General features: G+C 34.9%; 1 protein-coding gene across 18 annotated transcripts in view; it reads right to left on the minus strand.

The window, feature by feature from the left end:
* The window catches only part of neb.L (nebulin L homeolog), a 130191-nt gene that overhangs the window by 98085 nt on the left and 11378 nt on the right, over positions 1 to 20728 (minus strand). For 17 of the 18 annotated variants that reach the window (XM_041576139.1, XM_041576153.1, XM_041576152.1 and 14 more), the window contains 15 exons: positions 14368 to 14409; positions 11515 to 11646; positions 9098 to 9205; positions 8224 to 8328; positions 7874 to 7978; positions 5875 to 5979; positions 5605 to 5709; positions 5065 to 5169; positions 4472 to 4579; positions 3986 to 4102; positions 3347 to 3448; positions 2393 to 2500; positions 2205 to 2309; positions 852 to 950; positions 126 to 230 (listed from right to left, as the gene is read on the minus strand). In XM_041576139.1, the coding sequence (XP_041432073.1) occupies positions 126 to 230; positions 852 to 950; positions 2205 to 2309; positions 2393 to 2500; positions 3347 to 3448; positions 3986 to 4102; positions 4472 to 4579; positions 5065 to 5169; positions 5605 to 5709; positions 5875 to 5979; positions 7874 to 7978; positions 8224 to 8328; positions 9098 to 9205; positions 11515 to 11646; positions 14368 to 14409 (1551 nt within the window). The remainder of the gene's footprint in view (positions 1 to 125; positions 231 to 851; positions 951 to 2204; positions 2310 to 2392; positions 2501 to 3346; positions 3449 to 3985; positions 4103 to 4471; positions 4580 to 5064; positions 5170 to 5604; positions 5710 to 5874; positions 5980 to 7873; positions 7979 to 8223; positions 8329 to 9097; positions 9206 to 11514; positions 11647 to 14367; positions 14410 to 20728) is intronic. The other variant, XM_041576141.1, reaches the window with a different exon arrangement.

The following is a 20728-nucleotide window of genomic DNA, read 5'->3' on the forward strand; positions in this document are numbered from 1 at the left end:
CTTACCAATGACATTAAAAACAATATGTTTTTTTAGCCATCAGTGTCATTAAAATAATAAAATCACGATATTGCCATGTTCCATGCTTAACAGGAATTAAGTAAATAAAGAAAAATCATACTTACATCACTAAGGTTATATGCATTAAGCCTGGACTGGAGTATAAAGGGAGAATCCTCAGGAATAGAGCACTTGAACTTTTCTTTCTCATACTTATGTTTATAATTTATCTAAAAGAAATTAAAACAAAGAAATTTGAGTAATAGAATAATAATGAAGTCATGGTAAAATCTTTGTGGTTTTAATACTCCCACTTCTAATTTTTCTGACTATAATAGATGTCAGGTAAGAGTTATGTGCTTGATATGGTCATGGCATGTGACCAATGTGATTTATAAAAAAAATGACAGAAGTTAAAACTTCCATCTTTGCCTTTTGGACCTAATTCCATGACAATTCAACTTAAAGGTTCTGAACATTTTAAACTCAAGTTGAACTATCCAGCTAAAGATTGCTCATCTGGAAGGTATTTGGCTAAGCAATTATACCTTTACATTATACCCCTTCTTATACAATTTATATGACGTAAAATGAAGGCTACTTTTCATAAGTATAAGAATGGCTGCCATCTTGAGGCCAATATGGATGTCATGCCATCTTCTCATTCTAATGATTGGCAATTCCTTCCTCAGTGATTAAAAACTTCACCAAGGCAATTTCTAAGCTTTACAAATCTACACACCACTAGCTGGAGAATTTAGAGTAAAGAATAAAGGTTGAATGAAATGTGGGTGGGCTAATTAGTGTTGAATGTGACCAAAATGAAATGATTTTGCACACTTAGTACTCACATCACTTAGCTGCTTGGCGTTTATTTGTGCTTGGATAATCCCAGGAGAATCAGCCACTTGAGTAAACTTAATTTGATCTGGATGTTGTTTGTAGACATACTAAAGAAATAGAAAACAGGATTCAGTGTACTTAATACTAATAGACGACACACATTGAAAATTTCAAATGAAAGGGACATTTGTATTCTTCACATACACACAATTTTGAGTACAGTATATTCATGAATAGGTTGCATTTAGCATTCCCCATGTAGCATCCCCCACAAGCTGAACTGGTTTGGGTTCTAACGGGGGAATGTAATAAAAATCGCTAACGGAAAAACTATTCGCAATGCGAAAAGTTATGCCTTTGTGCGAACAAATTTTGCTTTGTGCGAATTTAATATCGCTTTTGTGAACCCGGAAACTGTTTAGCGACCACTTCCGACAGTGAAAGACCGTTTGCGAATTTTATAGTTTGCGCCAATGCGCAGTCAATGTAATAAAACTTCTTACTGAAAAAGTCGTTATGTTTGCTCCAAAAGATTACGACACCTTCAAGCACTTCTTATGAGTGCGCAATTAAAATTCGCAATGCGCAATTAAAATTCGCAATTCAATAACAGTTTAAGGAACAATATTACATTGCGAGATGTGAATTTTTAGTCTTATTGGTGCGAATTGTTTTTCTCTTTGCGACTTTTATTACATTCCCCTGTAAGTGTTGTAACTAGTCTCTAGCTTGGCCAATATAACCTGTATAACAAATGCCAAGTGAATACAATGTAACTATATTCAGCATTCCAATGATACTTGCAGGACATCGATTCTTATAGTAATATAAGAAGCACTGGAATTTAAACGTAAAATACTTGCCTCCCACACAAGCCCTTACCAAGGCTCAGTATCCACCTAAGAGGATCTTAAATTCATGGGACAGGAGAGTATAATAAAACCTTTGACACCATTACTTGAGATTGCTCATAATGAGGTGATATTTATTTGGTGGCAATCATACACTTTGTTTTCACTTACCAATTTTGAACTGTGCTGTCTACATACAGTTAGGGCGATAACGCTATCACCCCACAGTAGCCAATCAGCAGATAGAATTTACATAACAAAGTAAGGCATATAACCAGAAAAAATAAAGAGATTAATAAGTCTACAGCATACTTCTTTATATAAAATGAACACACTTCAAATGTGAAGCAATTCGTATCAATTTAATTATTAAAAATAAGTGTAATTGTTAACATGCAAATCAGGATTGAGCTCAGAGAATTCTCAGGCTGTTCACCATACTGCACAGAATATTCAATAATAATTATAGACAACTGTACATATGTGAAAAAAGAGTTTTACGGTGCTTACATCTTTGAATTGATTTAATTTCTTAGTAGCTTCATACTCCTGAGTAACTGTCTGTGGAAAGTAGCAGTTTGTCTTCTCCTCTTCATAATCAGCTTTATAATTTTTCTAGTAAAGGCAGAAAATAGCTCTTTTAGATGTCTTTCATCCATTTTGGCATTGTTAGAAAACTGACATGGCTTTTTACTTACATCACTTCTTATATTTGATACTTTGGCACAGTGTCGCATGTATGGATCTTCATAGCTGCCAATATAGTGTCCCACAATATTCTTTTGGTAGTGGTCTTTGTATTTGAGCTGAAATGAATAGAGATTAATAAACATATTTATATGTGTTTAAAATATATTTATATGTGTTTCGCACGCACAGAATGAATCCAGGGCTGAATATTCTACTATACAGTTCATTCTTGTTGATGATCAAAGAGAAGTGAATTATTTTAAATACAATCATCATCATTTGGTGAAATGTAAATTATATTTATTGCACAGCTATAGAAGAGCAGTACAAAAGTGTGGCCACTAGGGGATGTGTGTTGTCTTAGCAGAAGGAAGAACTAGGGACAGGCAGAGAATAAATATCTTTCTGTACAGCAAGCTAACTAGAAACATGCTGCTGCTTAACAAGCCAAGTGGGCTGTTTTCAACTGCTCAAGAGTCTATTTTGCAATGATAGTACTATTACATTTGCTTTACAAAATTGATACAAAAGTTTATAGCTTGCATTTTGAATGCAATGGGAATTCTAGTACAGGGATGGCACCAGTTATTCAGAATGCTGGGGACCTGGGTTCTTCCCATATAACAGATTTTTCTGCAATTTGGATCTTCATGCCTTAAGTCTACTAGAAAATCATTTAAACATGAAATAACCCCAATAGAGTGGTTTTGCTGCCAATAAGGATTCATTATATCTTAGTTTGGATCAAGTACAAGGTAATGTGTTGTTATTACAATGAAAAAGGAAATCATTATTAAAAATGTGGATTATTTGGATAAATGGAGTCTATGGGAGGTGGCCTTTCCCTAACTAGGAGCTTTCCGGATAATGAGTTTAAGGATAACTGATCCCACACCTGTACATGTCGTTTTGATTTACAAAAAAAAAAACTGTTTTTGTTGTGGGGCAAAATAAATACTTACATCACTGAATCTTTTGAGAGTGTTGTCAAGTTTAAACTTAGGTGTGTCACAGTAGTTAATACTAGTTCCCTTTGCTTTTTCATATAAGTTCTTATATAATTTCTGGAAAGAGAATAAATAAGAGGCACTTTAAATTCTGATCTTAGATTCTTACCCACAATACAGCCTTTCCCCTCCAGAATTCCGTGTTAAATGCAGCCACCTCTAAGTAGCATCAACTGCAGCTTGTGGGTGATGGGCCAATATTGGCCTATATTAGCTCCTGTTTTTTCTTTATCACACACAAGTTGACGCACATAGTTTCAGGGTTGGGATAGTGCTGCTTTCAATGCAACAATAAGCATTGCGTCAGTAACAGCTTTAGTGTCCCATGCATGCAACCCTCTGGGGAACGTTGCAATTGATGCCAGGTCCAGGCTGGCAGTAGGTTCCATGATTCTCTAGCTCATATTCACAAAACAAATTGTAAATTGAAATGAAGAAGAAAAGATAACAAATAGTTGGTAGGAAAAGTGAGCGACAGAGAACATACAGTAGATAAGAGAACAGAATACTCATAATTAAGGGAGGTTATCAAATAACAGCAGTAATCTTTCACCACTGAGAGTTAAAAATACAAGCCAAGTCCTTATAACTCACATCACTTAGGGAATTGCCTGCCAATCTTAGTTGCCTAAGCAGTGGATTTTCCGTAGCAGGAAGAGTATGGTAACCTGTGGGTCCCTTGGATTTCTCATAATCAGCTTTGTATTGTACCTGCAAATAGGCAAAAACAATAGAAAAATAACTTTTTTTAAAAAAAAATGTATTTAAGGCTACCCATCCAATTTGCAGTTGTATATGATGTCCTGAAAGAACAAATTATTACTCTAAGTATTACTATAATTAATTACTATAATTATCATAATGGATTCCATACTAGAAGAATCTTTGGGAGTAAAGGAGGTTGTGAGGAACCCTTTCACAGAAATTGGAAAACCCCTTGTTGCTTTTTATAAGAACCCTAAGTCATGGCTCATCCCCAATTGATCTTTTCATCTATAAAATGTTTGTTCTAGAGCTTTATTCAACATGAATTATGAGTTTTGATGGTTTCAAGAACATAAATCTAATAAGACCCCTTACCGTGCTGGCACTGAGCCCAGCTTTTTTATTGACTTTGTATTCCGGAGTTTCTGTTTGCATGAAGTAAATTTGGTCTTTTGTATTCTCAAAATCTTCTTGGTATTTCCTCTGTTGGCAAAGGAATAAATATCAGAATAAGAATGTTTAAAGCCTCTCTCAGAGCAAAATTAAATCAATATGTCGTTGTGGCTTTCTGTGCACAGTATGGACTATATACATCCCAAAGGTTGTACTGTAACTTATGGTAAAGGTGTTGTTATGAAAATGAACTTTAAATCATGGGATCTGAAGAACACAGCATTTTTATACAATGTGTCATTGGTCTTCATTTTTTTTATTTTATGTGTTTTTTTGAATTAGTTAAATTTTCTGTTGCATTCTTTTATGTGTTAAAATTTAAGGTTTTAACTAACTGCATTTTTGTTGTAGCTGTTTAAATGTATGCTTAAGATCTTAGTCTTGAATTAATATTGCAAGGCAGATATAATGTTGGTGAAAGTGTAGAATATAAATAAAAACACAACAGTATTAGAGCATGTACTTAGTCCTCTTCCATGGCACTCTTGTTAGTTGTATCCTGTAGATATACTTACATCACTAAGATTATCTGCATTTGTTCTTGCAACTGCAATTTCATAGCCTGGGGTCTGGCTCCATTTGCCTTTGACTTTTTTCTGATAATCCTCACGATATTTTATCTGTGTCATAAGATTTGTGAAAACATGACATATCAGCAGGAGGAATATAACAGTACATTTTGGAAACAAGATGATAGAATTAAGGAAGGGAAAACAAATAATGTATAAATGGATGACTGCACAGTTGGAAAAGAAGGTGCATGGGTGGTGCCTGAATATGAATATGAAACAGTAGACTGAATGTCTATATGGAGGGACAGGAAACAGGAAGATGAATGGGCAACAAACAAATGAACAGATGGACTGAGGGATGTAAAAAAGGGGTTCTAGGAAGGAGAAACTGAGGGAGAAGAATGTTGATAAGAAAAAAATTAGAAAAAGGTGAGTAGCAGTAAGGAAAGGTAGAATTGGATGGGAATGGGAAAAGAAAAAAAGAAACACTGAATACAAAGTAAGAGAATCAAGGCTTTAACAAAAGTGAAAATATAAACTTACGTCACTCAGTTGTTGAGTCACCTTCTTTGCCATCTCAATATCAGGTCGGTCAGCCACTGAACTAAACTGTTGCATTTGTTCATCATGTCCTTTCTTATAGTTTATCTGAAAATAAAACATTTTAGGCATGTTAGAAATTGTGCAACCAATTTGTTTATCTTCATTAAATCTTTGCAGACACAATTAACTAGATTGGTATGTTTGTCTACAACAATCATTTTGTAAGTCAAAAATGAAGACCTGTTTCCTACTGAGCCCTATTATACTCACATCACTCAGAGCTTTCTGAGCTTTGGCCACTCTTCTTAGTTCAGGACTATCAGAGTAGGGGAAATACAATGTTTTATCCTCATCCCAGTCAGCAGTGTACAGTTTCTAATAAGAAAAAACAAATATATTTTCACAAGTAGAAAACACTGTATGTGTTTCATGACACAGATGAGGGTTGTTTTGTTTCTATGCATTTTATCACCTCTGGCAATTTGTGATTTTGGACCATTTCTAACCTGCTAAAATGGGAAAACTGGTCAAGTTTCACTAGTTTTCCTTCAGCTATAAACATTAAAGTTATTACAACACATTTTTAAATGATTTCTATTTTCAATCATATTGTAATGGAAACTGCTATAAAAGTAGCTTATTTTGGTTTCAATTAACACTTTTGATGCATATGATTATAAAGAGCCAATTCTATTTTCATAAAAATGCCAAAATTTATCAAAGCAAGATTTAGTTCTTGATTCAAACTTTAATGGTTTATAAATAAAACCATTTGTATCTTATTAAATCAGAGGTCTCTCACACTTCGGGTCCCTCTTTGTGATTAAATTAGGGATGCACCGAATCCAGGATTCGGATCGGGATTCAGGCAGGATTCTGCCTTTTTCAGCAGGATTCAGATTCAGCCGAATCCTTCTGTCCGGCCGAACCGACAGGGACAGGGAGGGAAATTGTGTGACTTTTTATCACAAAACAAGGAAGTAAAAAATGTTTTCCCCTTCCCACCCCTAATTTGCATATGCAAATTAGGAATCGGATTCAGTTCGGTATTTGGCAGAATAATTGGCGACGGATTCAGGGGTTTGGCCGAATCCAAAATACTGGATTTGGTGCATCCCTAGATCAAACATTTGGTTGGACCCAACTATGTTCATAAGAAGGTTATATAGTTATAGAAAAGAAAAGATGGTCATAACAGTCTTGCAATTGTTTGCAAGATACATAATGTCACCTTAATCGACCCTCAGACTTTACCCTTAAATGCCCTGTGGGCACTAAACAAACCAAAATTAAAGTTTAATAAACAGATCTGAACTGATCTGTTATTAAAAGTCTATAAAGATTTTCATTCAGCCATTTTATGATGTACAATATCTAGTAGTTAAAAGTCTAAATCAATTTTCTGAAAAAAATTGAACTTGCTGAGTGATTTTGAAAAATTTTCACCACACACCTAAGCAGCCTTTTCAGATAAACAAATGTTCAGTGCTAAAACGTGATCTTCACAATCAAATGTCCAATATTCAATTAGCGAATTTCAGCTTCCCAAATCATCCCCTCTGCGCAGGAGTCCCAAATCTGATATAGATGTAGTAAAACTACAAGTGCACATTAGATGAAAGCGATATAAGTAAAAAAAAAAAATTGTGTAATACAAAACAGTGTGTGAAAAAATAACGCACTAAAAAATGCACTAGTCACTTTAAGTGGATTTTATTGGTTATTTTTTCAAGCAGCTTTTTCAGTTAAAGTTAAGAAGCTGCTTAGACGAGTGATGAAACAGTTTCTGTCCAGTTGCTTTCCTTTTACCACTACTAGATACTGTTTCTCAGTTTTATTACTGTGTTGAAAAATAGAACACAAATACCCAGTTGAAATCATTTTTCATCCTCTCCCTGAATGTCATCACTGTCTGCTATTGCTGCTTTTAGGACTCACTCAGAATGCTGCGTGCCAGAGTTAAAATCTTGGCATGTACAGAGCAAAAACAAACCCTGTGCTGTGAAATGAAGTCTTCATTCATTTGGCTGTAAGAGTGACCTCTAGAAAATGCTGCCAGTTCTTGCATCACTCAAAATGTTGCACAATTACACTGTGATCTGTTATGTCCATCAAAAGCAAAAACGGTACAAAACCCACAAGGAAGCATTAGGTTTTCAGTTATAAATAGGCAAAAGCCATGACTTGCCATTTTATCACATAAAATGATTGCAGGCAGCAGGGGGTGGTTTGTAGTTCGATGGTTTCCCATGTCTAAAGTAGAATTTACCTTGCTAAATAGTGCTGTGTTTTTCACTGCCTGAACAAGTTCTGGGGCATCTGGTGGAAGCAGGTATTTTTCTTTAGTATCTTCCCAATTCTGCTTATATAAAACCTGGGGGAAAAAAAATATCAAAATGCAGTTTATATGCCTAAGAAAAGTAAGTCAGTAGAATATTTTGTTTTATACACTTGATTCGGGTTGGCCTTATCAAAAAGAGGTGGGTGTCTGGGGAAAACAGAAGCTTGCCCAAAAAAGTATAATGCAATTATGACTTTCCACCTCTCATTATTGACTATTGTAACCCTGCTAGATAAACATATTACTGGACATGGAGTATGCACTAATCACACACATACCTTGCTGACTTGTTGAGAGACTTTCTTTGCATGTTCAATATCCCTAGCCTTTTCATCAATGTGACAGTCAGTCCTAGCAACCTGGCCGCCCATGCGATACTTCACCTGTATTAAAATAAAAATATAAAGGGCATTTTAGGTCATATCATAATCTACAGAATAAGGGAGGCTTTAACTGCTATATATTCCTATATAGTTTTAAGTTCTCCAATGGAAACATTTCTATCAGTAGCCCCACAAAACAAAAATTTCACACTCCTCCCCAATTTTCTTTGTGAGACGGATGACAGTAACAGAAATACAGGCAGATAGATAGATAGATAGATAGATAGATAGACATAGATATATACCTGTACATAGATAGATACATAGAGATTAATGATAGATTAACTATAGATAGATATATAGTTAATAGATAACTGTCCCAAATAAGGCATGCACTCACAGGTCTTATCCAAGGTGAAAAAATTGCTAACGTTTCGGCTAGCTCTCTAGCCTTCCTCTAGCCTTTGAGTGCTTCCCAACCAGTGGCTCTGGAGCTTCATGTTGCTCACCAACCCCTTGGATGTTGCTCCAAGTGGCCTCAAAGCAGGTGCTTATTTTTGAATTTCTGGTTTGGAGGCAAGTTTGGTTAAATAAAACCCAGGTGTACTGCCAAACAGATCCTACTGTAGGCTGCCAGTCCACATAAGGCAGAAAAAGGGCCAATCACAGTCCTTATTTTGTTCCACCCAGGAACATTCTTTATGCTTACGTTGCAGCCCAACTCTTTTTACACCTGAATGTTGCTCACAGGTATAAAAAGTTGAGAACCCCATATGTATATATACTGTATTGAAAGAGAGAGATGAAGGGTCAACTAGTATTTTTATACCTCACTCAGCTGATTTTGAACTTTTTTGATCCTTCGCAGCTCAGGAGTATCGGTTGTGATGGCATAGGGTTCCCCTCTGTGTTTCTCATATTTCTCCTTGTACTTATTCTGAAACAAGTTTGTGTGCAAAAAAATTTATGTTAGGTCAGAAAAAAAAAGTATTATTTTCGGTTTTCTTGATTGTTATTGCATAACTTGGCTTTTAAAGCCAACTTCTTAACCAGTAGGGGCATATTTGTAAAACCGATTAAGAAGAAGTTCAGACTTCTATGCAAAGAGTATTTATAAAGCTATGGCAAAGCCCTCACTACAAGTTTCCACCAATGTTTGCTCTTTCTTGGTGTAATATTAGCAACCCATTTGAATTTGTCCAGTACTTAAAGGTACAAGTTATACGTGTAATACTCCAAGTGTACATCTGTGAAATTCAGTTATAGAAACCTTTAGTGAAATTCCTTTTTTGTACATATTTATCAAATTTTAAAGGGATTCAACATTCTATGATAGGAATACTGACTTAAACCAGACATGTTGGCATTTGGCATATAAGGCAAGGTTTCTCGAGTTTTGCCTCCCCTAAGGTTGCTGGATTTCAACATCAGTCAGACATTGTTAGTTGTAGCTCAGCAACAACTAAAACCTACAGAGTTTTAGAGGGAGGACAGTGAAATTATTTAGCCCTGCACTACTTGTCAGTACAAAGTGGGATATTAATCTATTTGTTCAACTTTGCTCTAATGCACAATAAAAAAGCATTCATTACAGAAGAGAAGCAATAGGTCTAAAACACTTAATTGTCTCCCCGCAGTGATTTAATAAAATCCAATAGGAAAGCATGTGAGTAAAATTAAAGTTAAAATTTTAATATATCATTAAACAGCAGGCAGAACACAATTTCACCATAAACGTATTATTTAACAATTATCTAGGAATAAACCATATCATAATTTGCGTTAAATTGCAAAATCAACAAAATTGCATTATGTATGAATAAAATTCAGTTGTCAAAACACACTTGGCATTAAGGGGCAGATTTATCAAGAACCGAGTTGGGTTTTCAATGAAAATTCAAAGTTTTTGAGGTTTTTTGGTCAAAAATCCCATTTTTGGGTTAAAAAAATTAGATTTTTTTTTTTTTTTTTTTTAAATCTAATTTATAATACCCTGGAAATAGTTTGAATCTGTAAATACACATCTAAAACCTGTTGAGGTCATGTAGGAGTCAATGGCAGGTGTCCCTTTAATCATGAAGTTTTTTTTTTTGAGGGTTTTGCCTGAAACCTTGATCAATTTGAGCAATCTAAATTTTTCTCTGCCGAAAACTCGATTAATTTAAGTTTTGGGGTTTCACAACTCGAACTCGCTGAATCAAGTTTTTTTCTAAAAGGGGAACTCCACAGAAACAAAACATCAGCTTTTTGAAAAGTAAACATAATTTCAAGCAACTTTGCAATGTACATAAATTAAAAAATATGCAGTAGTTTCATGATTTTTAATGGTTTGGAACAGTTTCCTAAGCCTAGCCCCCTGCTGATCTCACTGACTACTTTGTTGAGCTGGCTGACTACTGTTACTTTGTATCAACAGCCAGCTGTCCTCAGCATGCATCCTCCAAACCCCACAATTCCCTGCAAACATGATTTCAATAAGGAATGGAACATCACAGTGCAATGCATTGTGGGTTATGTAGTTCCTGCATGCTGTCTGTAAGTTGTGGAGTAGTTGTTACAATTTGTAACATCAGTGTTTAGTCCCTCCTTCCCTGCCAGGATTTCAAATGATGCAGAAAGAGAACTGTTAAACAGCTGGATTTCAGCATAGAAAGAAACTTTTTAAAGAAACAGGTAACTGTAATATATTAGGGGTTTCTTTGTTATGTGGGCCTCTTTATCAAATTTTGCTTTGGAAGCCGGAGTTCCCCTTTAAATAAGAAACCATTTGAGTTGTGAGTTCATTCAAGTTCATTAAAGGTATAAAAACCTCTAAAATTGACCTTTGATAACTAACCCCCTATTTATTCATTTGAAAACCTATAGTCGCCTTTTTCCATAATCAGGTCTTTTTTAGCGGAGAAACAAAATCCCCAAAGAAAAAATGGTGAACATGGGAGAAAAAAAACTCAATTGTAATTTTGTTTAAAAGCTGAAGTAATATTTCTCATTTACTTAGGATAGCAATTATATTTTTACTCTACGTTAGTAAATTACTGCAGAAAACCTGACTGCAGGGAAAACTACTAGTATACTATTTTCAGGGTCAAACAAGACTACCAGAAAATCTCAAGATGAGCCAAGCCCCTGGTGGCTCCTAACTAAAGAAAATTTCCATCAATTATTTTTAATTCCACCACAGACCAAAATTATTTAGCATTTACAAATATTGAAATATTTAGTAATATTTAGTTATATTTTGTTTACCTGGCTGAACATATCTTGCATCTTCTTGCTGTGGGCCAGATAAGGGGTCATGAACTTCGAAGTGTCCACTTTTTTCTTCACTCTCTTTCGTTCCGGTTCGCCAGCTGGGGCAGCTGGTACAGAACCTTTTATCTATGTAACCGAGAAATATTCGGGTTAGTAGTGATTTCATGTGTTATATGAGGAGACATACTGGTTGTGTTGTCTATATTATTCCACCGAGTTCTGTGGGAAACCACAGAACTCTAAAGGTAAAATGAGAAAATAGGAGAGATAGGAGATAAGCTTTCTTATCATGGCTCTTTAGGGAAATATGAGTAATTTATGAAATAGTCCCAGGAAATGCAGATTTTTGGTTGAACTATAAGTGAAACTGGAAGTTTCACCGAAAAATTCTAAATGAAAGCTCAGTGTCAACCCTTAAGATACCAACATTTCTGCAAAAGTTGATGGAATTTTTAAAAATTATTTTTGGAAAGTTGATTGTAGTATAGGGATAAGTAGCTTTTTAAAGCAGGAATCATATAGATCCACCATGAGTACAAACAAACAAATGAAATGTTTCACACTAGTTATTCAACATGGGCACATCATTTGTGTGCTTCTTGGCCTCGAGTTTACTTTTTTGTTCTGTTTCAATTGTAATTGTAAGCAACTTGGTGCCCTTTTAAGGTTTATGGCCCCAAGCAACAGTAATGGGCCAAGAATGGGAATTCCACCTATAGCTTCATAGAGTGGTCTTGCAGAGAGAGATATAAATTACACAAAGAGTAATTTTGGTTGATGGTTGGACTTCCCTGAATTTTGTAATCCCCCCACTCCATATGGGGTGTTAATCTCTCATAAATAAATAAATTCACCTCTAGAAATGAATGCACAATGCCCATGTGGAATAAGTATAAGAAAAGTACTGGATTTAGTTACAAGAAAGCAATGCAGCTCACAGCATCAACTAAGGCAAATGTATATAACATTGAAAACACAGGATAAAAAAAGATCTGATGTCAAAGAATGTTAAAGGGGTTGTTCACCTTTGCATTAACTTTTAGTAAAATGTAGAGAGTGATATTTTGAGAAAAATTGCAATTGGATTTTCATTACTTATTATTTGTGTTTTTAGAGTTATTTAGCTTTTTATTCAGCAGCTCTCTAGTTAGCAATTTCATCAGTCTGGTTCCTATAGTCCAAATTGTCCTAGTAAATGTGTTGATTTGAATAAGAGACTGGAATAAGAATAGGAGAGGGGCTGAATAGAAACATGAGCAATAAAAAGTAGCAATAATTATGAATTTCTAGCCTTAGAGAGCATTTGTTTTATAGATGGGGTCAGTGACCCCCTATTTGAAAGCTGGAAAGAGACAGAAGAAGAAGGTAAATAATTCTAAACCTATAAAAAAAAATAATGAAGACCAATTGAAAAGTTGCTTAGAATTGGCCATTCTATAACACACTGAAAGTTAACTTAACGGTGAATCACCCCTTTAATACAAAAGAAATGGGGTTAATAAAAATGTTATCAATACGGCAGCAGGTTAAGGCCATTGATTTTCTTTCTAAATTTATTGATATATAAACACTTTTAATTGTATATGGCTGAACCAATCATACCAGGTGAAGTATTTTTTTTAAATAAACCTGCTGCTGCATTGAGTTGATGCACTATTCAGATGGCGAAGCCTGCAATGGGCAAGACATTTTCCCACAAGCCCCAGGCAGTGAAGGATTAATCAGCTTCTTACCTTTTACCAACCATTAATCTGAACATTAAATATTTTCATTGGCAGATTTTTTTTCACCGTAAAAAAAGGTTTATTAAAGATTTCATGTGTTCCATGTTTCAGATTTTAGGTATAATGATACTTTAAATCAGCCTTCACCTTTCTGTGGGGTGCTGGGATTTTTTTAGTCGTAAACATCTGTAGTGCCCTAGTTTGCCTAGCTAGCCCTACTATAAATATTATCATACCTGACTTCTTAACAGTTCAAAACTTTGATACCTGTGTGCTAATGGTGACAATGAAAATAAGAGCACGGTATAAGAAGATGAAAAACCATAATTGACCCATAGAACATGCTCCTACAGAAGGGCTTTTTACCTTGTATAAATATCTGGAAGCTGGCCAAGTTGCTGAGCCTTCCTAAGCCTTTAATATTTTCTGCCTGTTCCATAGGATAACATAGTGAGATATGTTTTCTAAAATCTAGCCATGTATTGAAATATGTTCTTCTTGGTCATATCAGTCCCCAAATAATATAAAAGAAATTTCCTCAAATCTGGCCATGTATTGAAAGATGCTCTGCTTAGTCAGTTCAGTCCCCAAATTGGTGGCCAGTCATAAATTCATAATGGCAAGCCACACAGCCTTGGCTCATTGTGGCCTCAGCTGCTAAGAATGAAGTCCATCCTGATAGCTTTACAAGCCAGGAATAAAAACTAACAAACCAGGAAGAATAACTATTTTGGGCTTCTAATTTGGTCAGCTGGCAGCAACAGTCTGCATAAACATAAGCATCTTTACCCATAGCCACCAATTAGTGGGAAACATTTACTGGTGTGCTGTTTGATAGCAAAACACCTTATTAATTGCTGAAAATTAAAATATCTTCTTGAAAGGTAATGGAAATAATCAATTTCTGAGATTATTACAAATGAATGGAAAAAAAGCTGATATCTGTACAATAAAAGTAGTTGATGTATGTTTAATACATAGTAGTATCGCAAGTTTATATTTTGCCTCAAAAGCCAAATTTTTAGAATTTACGGTGAAAAAAATAGCTTTGCATAGCATGATTTAAAAGCAGGTTAAAATGAATGATTTATGGTTTGGTTATGTTTGTTCAACTGTGGTTTACCTCCACCACTCCACCATCTTCAATGATTGTTTCTTCATAGTACTATAAATAAAATGGTAAATGTTTGCTACATTAAATCAGTGTTAATCTGCAGTACACCTCACTGGAACACCAAAGAAGAAAACGCAGTATATTCTTTTCTGTTCCGTGATGTTATTCACTCAATAACACACAAATATCAAGAATTGATTCAACCTTTTCAGGGCCTCTGAAATTCATGGTAAATAAAAAAAATTTGTAAAGGTTCACAAATCAAGAACACAGATTTGGTCTTGTTTAACTTTTATGAATTACATTTTCCAGCAAGTATTTTTTTTATTCACAACAAATAGCAGACCACAAACTTCTCAAAATAAAGTTTAAAATAATTACTAGCATGTACAGACCTGAATGTTTCATGTGCCAACAAGTATAAGTATTACCCAATTGCTTGATCTTCTTTAAAAAAATCCACCTAGTGTGGGTATACCATGCAGGTGCACTCTAACATTAAAGTAGTATGGTACTTTTCTTTTGGTTCTTATTCTCGAGTCATTGCAATGTTTTTATATCCAGTATATCCAGTGTCAACTTTGATTTTCCCACTGAAGTTGTATGGGAATACAAGCATAAAGATAATACTGTATATAGACACCAAGGGGTATATTTATCAAAGAGTGAAGTTAGAGATGGCCGCAGTCTGCTAGATTGAAATTCTGCCACTCTCCATTCATTTCTATGGGATTTTGAAAGGCGTATTTATTAAAGAGTGAATTTGCATTTTCACCCATTGATAAATTCTTGAAAATCCCATAGAAATTAACGGAGAGTGGCGAACTGTAGCCAAGTCTAGCTTCACTATTTCATAAATATACCCCAACCCTTTTATAGATGGTCTTTCGCTCAAACAAACATAACCCTAAAAGCAAATAAACAGCATTTGGAGAGAACACACAGATTTACAATACTTTTGTGCCATCTTTGTATACAATGGTAGCTCCTTTTTTTGGACCCCTGCGTATTAAGGGTTTTTTTTCTATTTTTCCAAGCTGCATTTACGGGAAACACTTATGTAATTTTTTCCATCCACACAACAGGTAGATTCTCCAGAGTGACTGTCACTGTCTCTTTGACGTGGTTTAAAATAAATGTAGAATGTGCCATGGTGGTTTTACATAACTAAATCACAGAATGAAAGGGTCACTGACACACAGACAAAAATGAAAATACTGTAGGTCTGAATATGATCCAATACAGGAATACAATTTCAGGAATGTCTGAGGGTCTCTTTCCAGTGACTACAATGGGATCAAATCCCACGTTTTGAGTGACATTCAATCAAGAACTGATGGTAGTTAATCTGAAATCTCTATTTTCAGGGGAAGAGTATCAGCAATCAAAGAATAGATGTGATTGCAAAGCAGATTATAGCTATAGCAGATAAAATAGCTTTTTATGAAGCAAAACAAAAGAAAAAAAAAACTGACAAAACAAAAGAAAGTTAAAAGGCTGTTCATATTCAAAAGGAAATGACTTCTAAAAGCAGAGTGTTAACAATGATATTGTTTTTAAAGTATTTTAATCATTATGAAATATGTTGTCAAAACATAGAGTCTTGGCATTGGAAATGTTTTAACTGAAAATGTTATCACCTGTAATTCATTGCACTGAAGCATCTCTAACTCATTCTGTTTAATATTCTTTAAATATAGAGCACTCAAGGGCACCCACACAAGGCCCATAATATGCATTCAGAGGAAGACATTTGTTTCTTTGGCAGGAGCAGCAACTGAGGGTTGGTAGGAAGTTACATCAGGAGTATCCACCCTGCAGACCTCCAGTTTGAATTTCAACTCTGACAGCCAGTCAAGGAAGGTGCTGTAAGTTGTAATTCAATAACAGCTGGAGGGCTGCAGGATCTATTTTAAACACTGAGACCACACACCCTGTATTATTAAGTTTCAAGTTTTTTAACAAACTATACTGGAAAATAGTACAACATGTTGGCTTCCACTTTCTAAATCAAAAAACGAAATACACATTTTTATTTATTTAACGAAACTCCAGGTTTAACGCTAAACCTTTGCTTAGCGAAAATGTGCAATGAAATATTCATCAGTGAATGATTTCACATTGCAAGCAGTGCTAAACATTCACAAAGACACCATTTTAAATAACACTTTTAATTACATTCCCCCTTAAAAATGTAATCATCAAAATTTAAAAAGGTCTTTTGGGAGAAAGCTAATTTTTTAATGAGATTGAGCTAAAAATGCTTTGACCTTTGGTAGATCAGTATTATTTTTATGAAAAAAAATACATGGGGTAAGGGTTATTTTTATTCAACTGTGGGACCAGCCGAGCAGCTTTTGGAAGCTTCCAGAAAGTTTACAGCTTTGATTTAAAAACAACCATTATTTAGTCTACACTGCAGATGGTGGCAAAGTCACCAGGGCAGATTGTCTAAACTTGATCTAAAATTCAACCTAAAATTCATATCAGCCAATATAAAAATGAATATAGTTATATTTGCAAATATATTTCAAAAAGTTCCAAAACTGTTATAGGGAGGTTTGCAGCAGACTTTGCACAGCAAAAATAAATCATGCATGAAAAAAATAAAATATAAAAAAATTATATTTTATATTTTTAATATATTTTATATATTTTATATATATAGTTTATAGAATTCTATAAGTAAGCAATTTGATCTGCTTCTCTGCTTCCTGTATCATTTCTATAATTAAACTAACCAGTCCTAAATGACAGGGCAGCTCAGAACTACTGTACCCCCTTGAGGGGATGGTGCATTTTTATTCATTGTCCATTTAATATTCATTGTCCATTAATATTCGACACTGCCATCATATATTTCACAAATACATCATCCCTTGTTCTCCTATACAGTTTTAATCTTAATATAAATTTCTTTTAGGACATTTTTCTCCCAGTATACGTAAGTGTTGAAAATATTTAAATAATTAAAAAAGTATAAACTTTAATTAATAAAAAATAGTACAATTTAGAATATTACATTCATTTTAAATCTTATGTGGCCAGAATATATGTGAAATTACTGACAAATAGTGATGAGCACATTTTTCAGGCATGAATTCAGGACAGATTTGTTCATCACTGCAGATAAAAAAATGTTTGTACTGTACAAGTATAAATACTCCTTATTATTTATATATTTGTAGGTTTTTTATGTTTTCATATCTTGACTTTATTTTTTTTTATAAAGGACAGATATAAGAATGAAGGAATGCAGAGTAGCACAGGGGCAGGGCTTAAGAAGACTGGCTTATATTTGGCAACTGTTATATTTTTAATTTTACTACCAAGTTGGATCCCTGGGATATGAGAGACATTGCTCTGCATACCAGAACAAGGCAGCCAAGAACAGTGTGTTTAAAATTGACTTAAGTCGTTCCACATTGGAGAGCTGCCATTTCATAAATGTTCATGAAAAACATGTTTTAAATTGTTTTTATTGTTATTTCCTGGATAGATTTTATGTTTATATTGTGAAAAAATGATAGGTTACACTAGTGTGCAGTGTATGTAACAAAACTTCTAACTACAAAAAGTATTTTGTCCAATTTGTTTAATTTTAAAGACGCTGGTAGGTTTAAAAATGTATTCATTCATTTATTTAGTTGTTAAAATGAATTTAATTTAAGGCTGATGAAGAATACTATTAAAGAAAACACTAGGGGGCAGATTTACCTAGGGTCGAATATCGAGGGTTAATTAACCCTCGATATTCGACCATCAAAGTTAAATCCTTCGACTTCGAATATTGAAGTCGAACGATTTAGCGCAAATAGTTCGATTGAACGATTAAATCCTTCGAATCGTTCGATTCGAAGGATTTTAATCGATCGAACGATTTTTCTTCGCCCAAAAAATGCTACCAAAGCCTATGGGTACCTTCCCCATAGGCTAACACTGACTTCGGTAGGTTTTAGGTGGCGAACTAGGGGGTCGAAGTTTTTTCTTAAAGAGACAGTACTTCGACTATCGAATAGTCGAATAGTTGAATAGAGCGAATAGTCGAATAGAGCGAATCGTTCGATTCGAAGTCAAAGGTCGAAGTAGCCCATTCGATGGTCGAAGTAGCCAAAAAAAACATTTGAAATTCGAAGTTTTTTTCCTCTAATCCTTCACTCGAGCTAAGTAAATGGGCCCCTAGCAGTCTGAATATTAGTGTACATTTGTGACCATTTCATGTAGGTGTCAGAGAAGGCAAGGATTCAGGCCTTACAGGGCCAAAACATTGCCTTTTCCAGCATTTAAATAAATTTCTATAGTCAAGGACTTATGCATGCACATTTTTTACTTATCGCATTTGCTTACAACTAATTAAGAATGTTACACATTTTGCATTGCATGCAGCAGTTTTTGTTTATCCTCCTGAAATACAGTAAGTAAAGTATCTTCCTTTAAGTTATTCTCTCTTCAGTAAGTTCCAGCAAGCACTACACTGCATCTAAATTGCTTATTTGATTTAGAGTCACTAGATACGTCCTAGTTGTATCCTGCAAGCAAATATGAACTTGCACAGAACCAGAACACTCCATCTCTTATTACACATACAGACATGGAACTATTTTAGAGAACATGCCATTTCCATTACAGTATAATTACAGACACAAGTCATTTCAGCCCCCTTACCCCCCATGGATACTGGAGTGCTGCGTTTTGTACAATATGCTTAAAGAACATTATCTAACAAATGGAAATGTAAGCTCTTTATTAATAAGTCTGGAGCTAGCAAATAATCCTCATACTAGAGCACTAGAACACCATGACCAACAAGTTATGACCAGTACACCATGCACAACTGCAGTAGCCCATATTGATCTCTATTATCATTTAAGGAACAAAATGTTTCACCTACATGATCAGATGACATAGGCAGAACTCACAATGCAAATCAGTGCTACTAACTAACAAATAGAGTAGGGCTTTGTTTGGCCCACAACAGAATTCTTATGCCTTTGACAGTTATGTACCAAACCTATCCAGCTAGTCTAATTGGATTCTAGTAGGTTCCAAATCAGATCACACGAGGTGTTCATCAACCCATTTTTAAAAGTTGTATCATTATAAAAGGGGCAAACCCAAGGTTTTTTTTTTTTTAATAACTGTGTGCTAAGCAGGGGTGTGCCATGGGATGTGTTTCTGGAACGAGACCAAGTCACGTCAGTATTGCCTCCTAGAGTACCATCATATTTAATATTTGAATCATTTATACACTTCTATTTGGTATCAATATTAATGCTCTGTTGATGACCCTGGTGCAACACTAACACAAATTCATTGGACACTGGGAAGTTGCCACAGCACCTCACTTGGTGCAAACTAGTCACAGAGAAATATGACAACTAATATATGACAGCTACTGTAATTCCTGAAATGTCTACTAGACTAAATCATCCATTTAAAAACAGGAATCTTTTCACTGTAGTTTTTCAGCTGTGTCTAAGTTATAGCTAAGTGCTAGTGCTGGCTTAGGGCCTATAACCAAAGGAAGACCCATTTGAAAAGAAAAACTACAGACCTTTGTACTATACTAATTACTAGACATTTCATTATATGCAAAAATCCTACCAATAGTCAAAGGAAATTCTGTGAGTTGTAGTTTAACAAAAAGCTGCTGTTGTTGATGATCAGAGGATGGAGATCCCTACCTGAATTGTGTGTGTATATATTACAGCTGTTGCCCTCCAGTTGTTGTTAAATGGCAAATCGAAAGGATTATGGATGTTGCAATACAACAACAGCTGGAGGGTCAGTTGTATGGACACCCTGATTTACAGAAAAAGTGCATATATAAATATATAATTGTGTTCCATGAGGCATCCCTAATTTACATAATTGTACTCCTTGGATTGGAGTCCCTTTGGCAGGAGCCCCCTCCAACCTTGCACACAGGGGATTATAGAAGATGTAGTTCAACAACAACTGAAAATCTGCAGGCATTTTGAATCACACAATAAACAGTTTAAGAAGAAGAATTTACAACAAGAAACTATTTATTCCCCCAGACTGCTGAATAACAACATGTCACAAGAAGTTCTATGTCCTCTAAATTTTAAAAAGGCCTGCTTTGTTTACATTACAGCAACTTATTTTAAACTTTCACTGGCCCTTTAAAAAACGTTGCTGATATTCAGAATCCTATAACAGAATCTGAGCATGAGACTCCTGGAGCATAGAACATGCCACCCAAATGGAAGGGTCAAGTGCCAGCGCTGGGACAGCTTCTCAACCGCCATTAAGTTCCATATGTCCAGATCTGCTGACTTCATAAGTATCAAAGTACAGTGCTCGTAACCATTAGCTGAGGCAGCACAATGAATTTCACACATGTTAA

This window comes from Xenopus laevis, chromosome 9_10L (genome assembly GCF_017654675.1).
Source record: "Xenopus laevis strain J_2021 chromosome 9_10L, Xenopus_laevis_v10.1, whole genome shotgun sequence".
Taxonomy (NCBI): Eukaryota; Metazoa; Chordata; class Amphibia; order Anura; family Pipidae; genus Xenopus; species Xenopus laevis.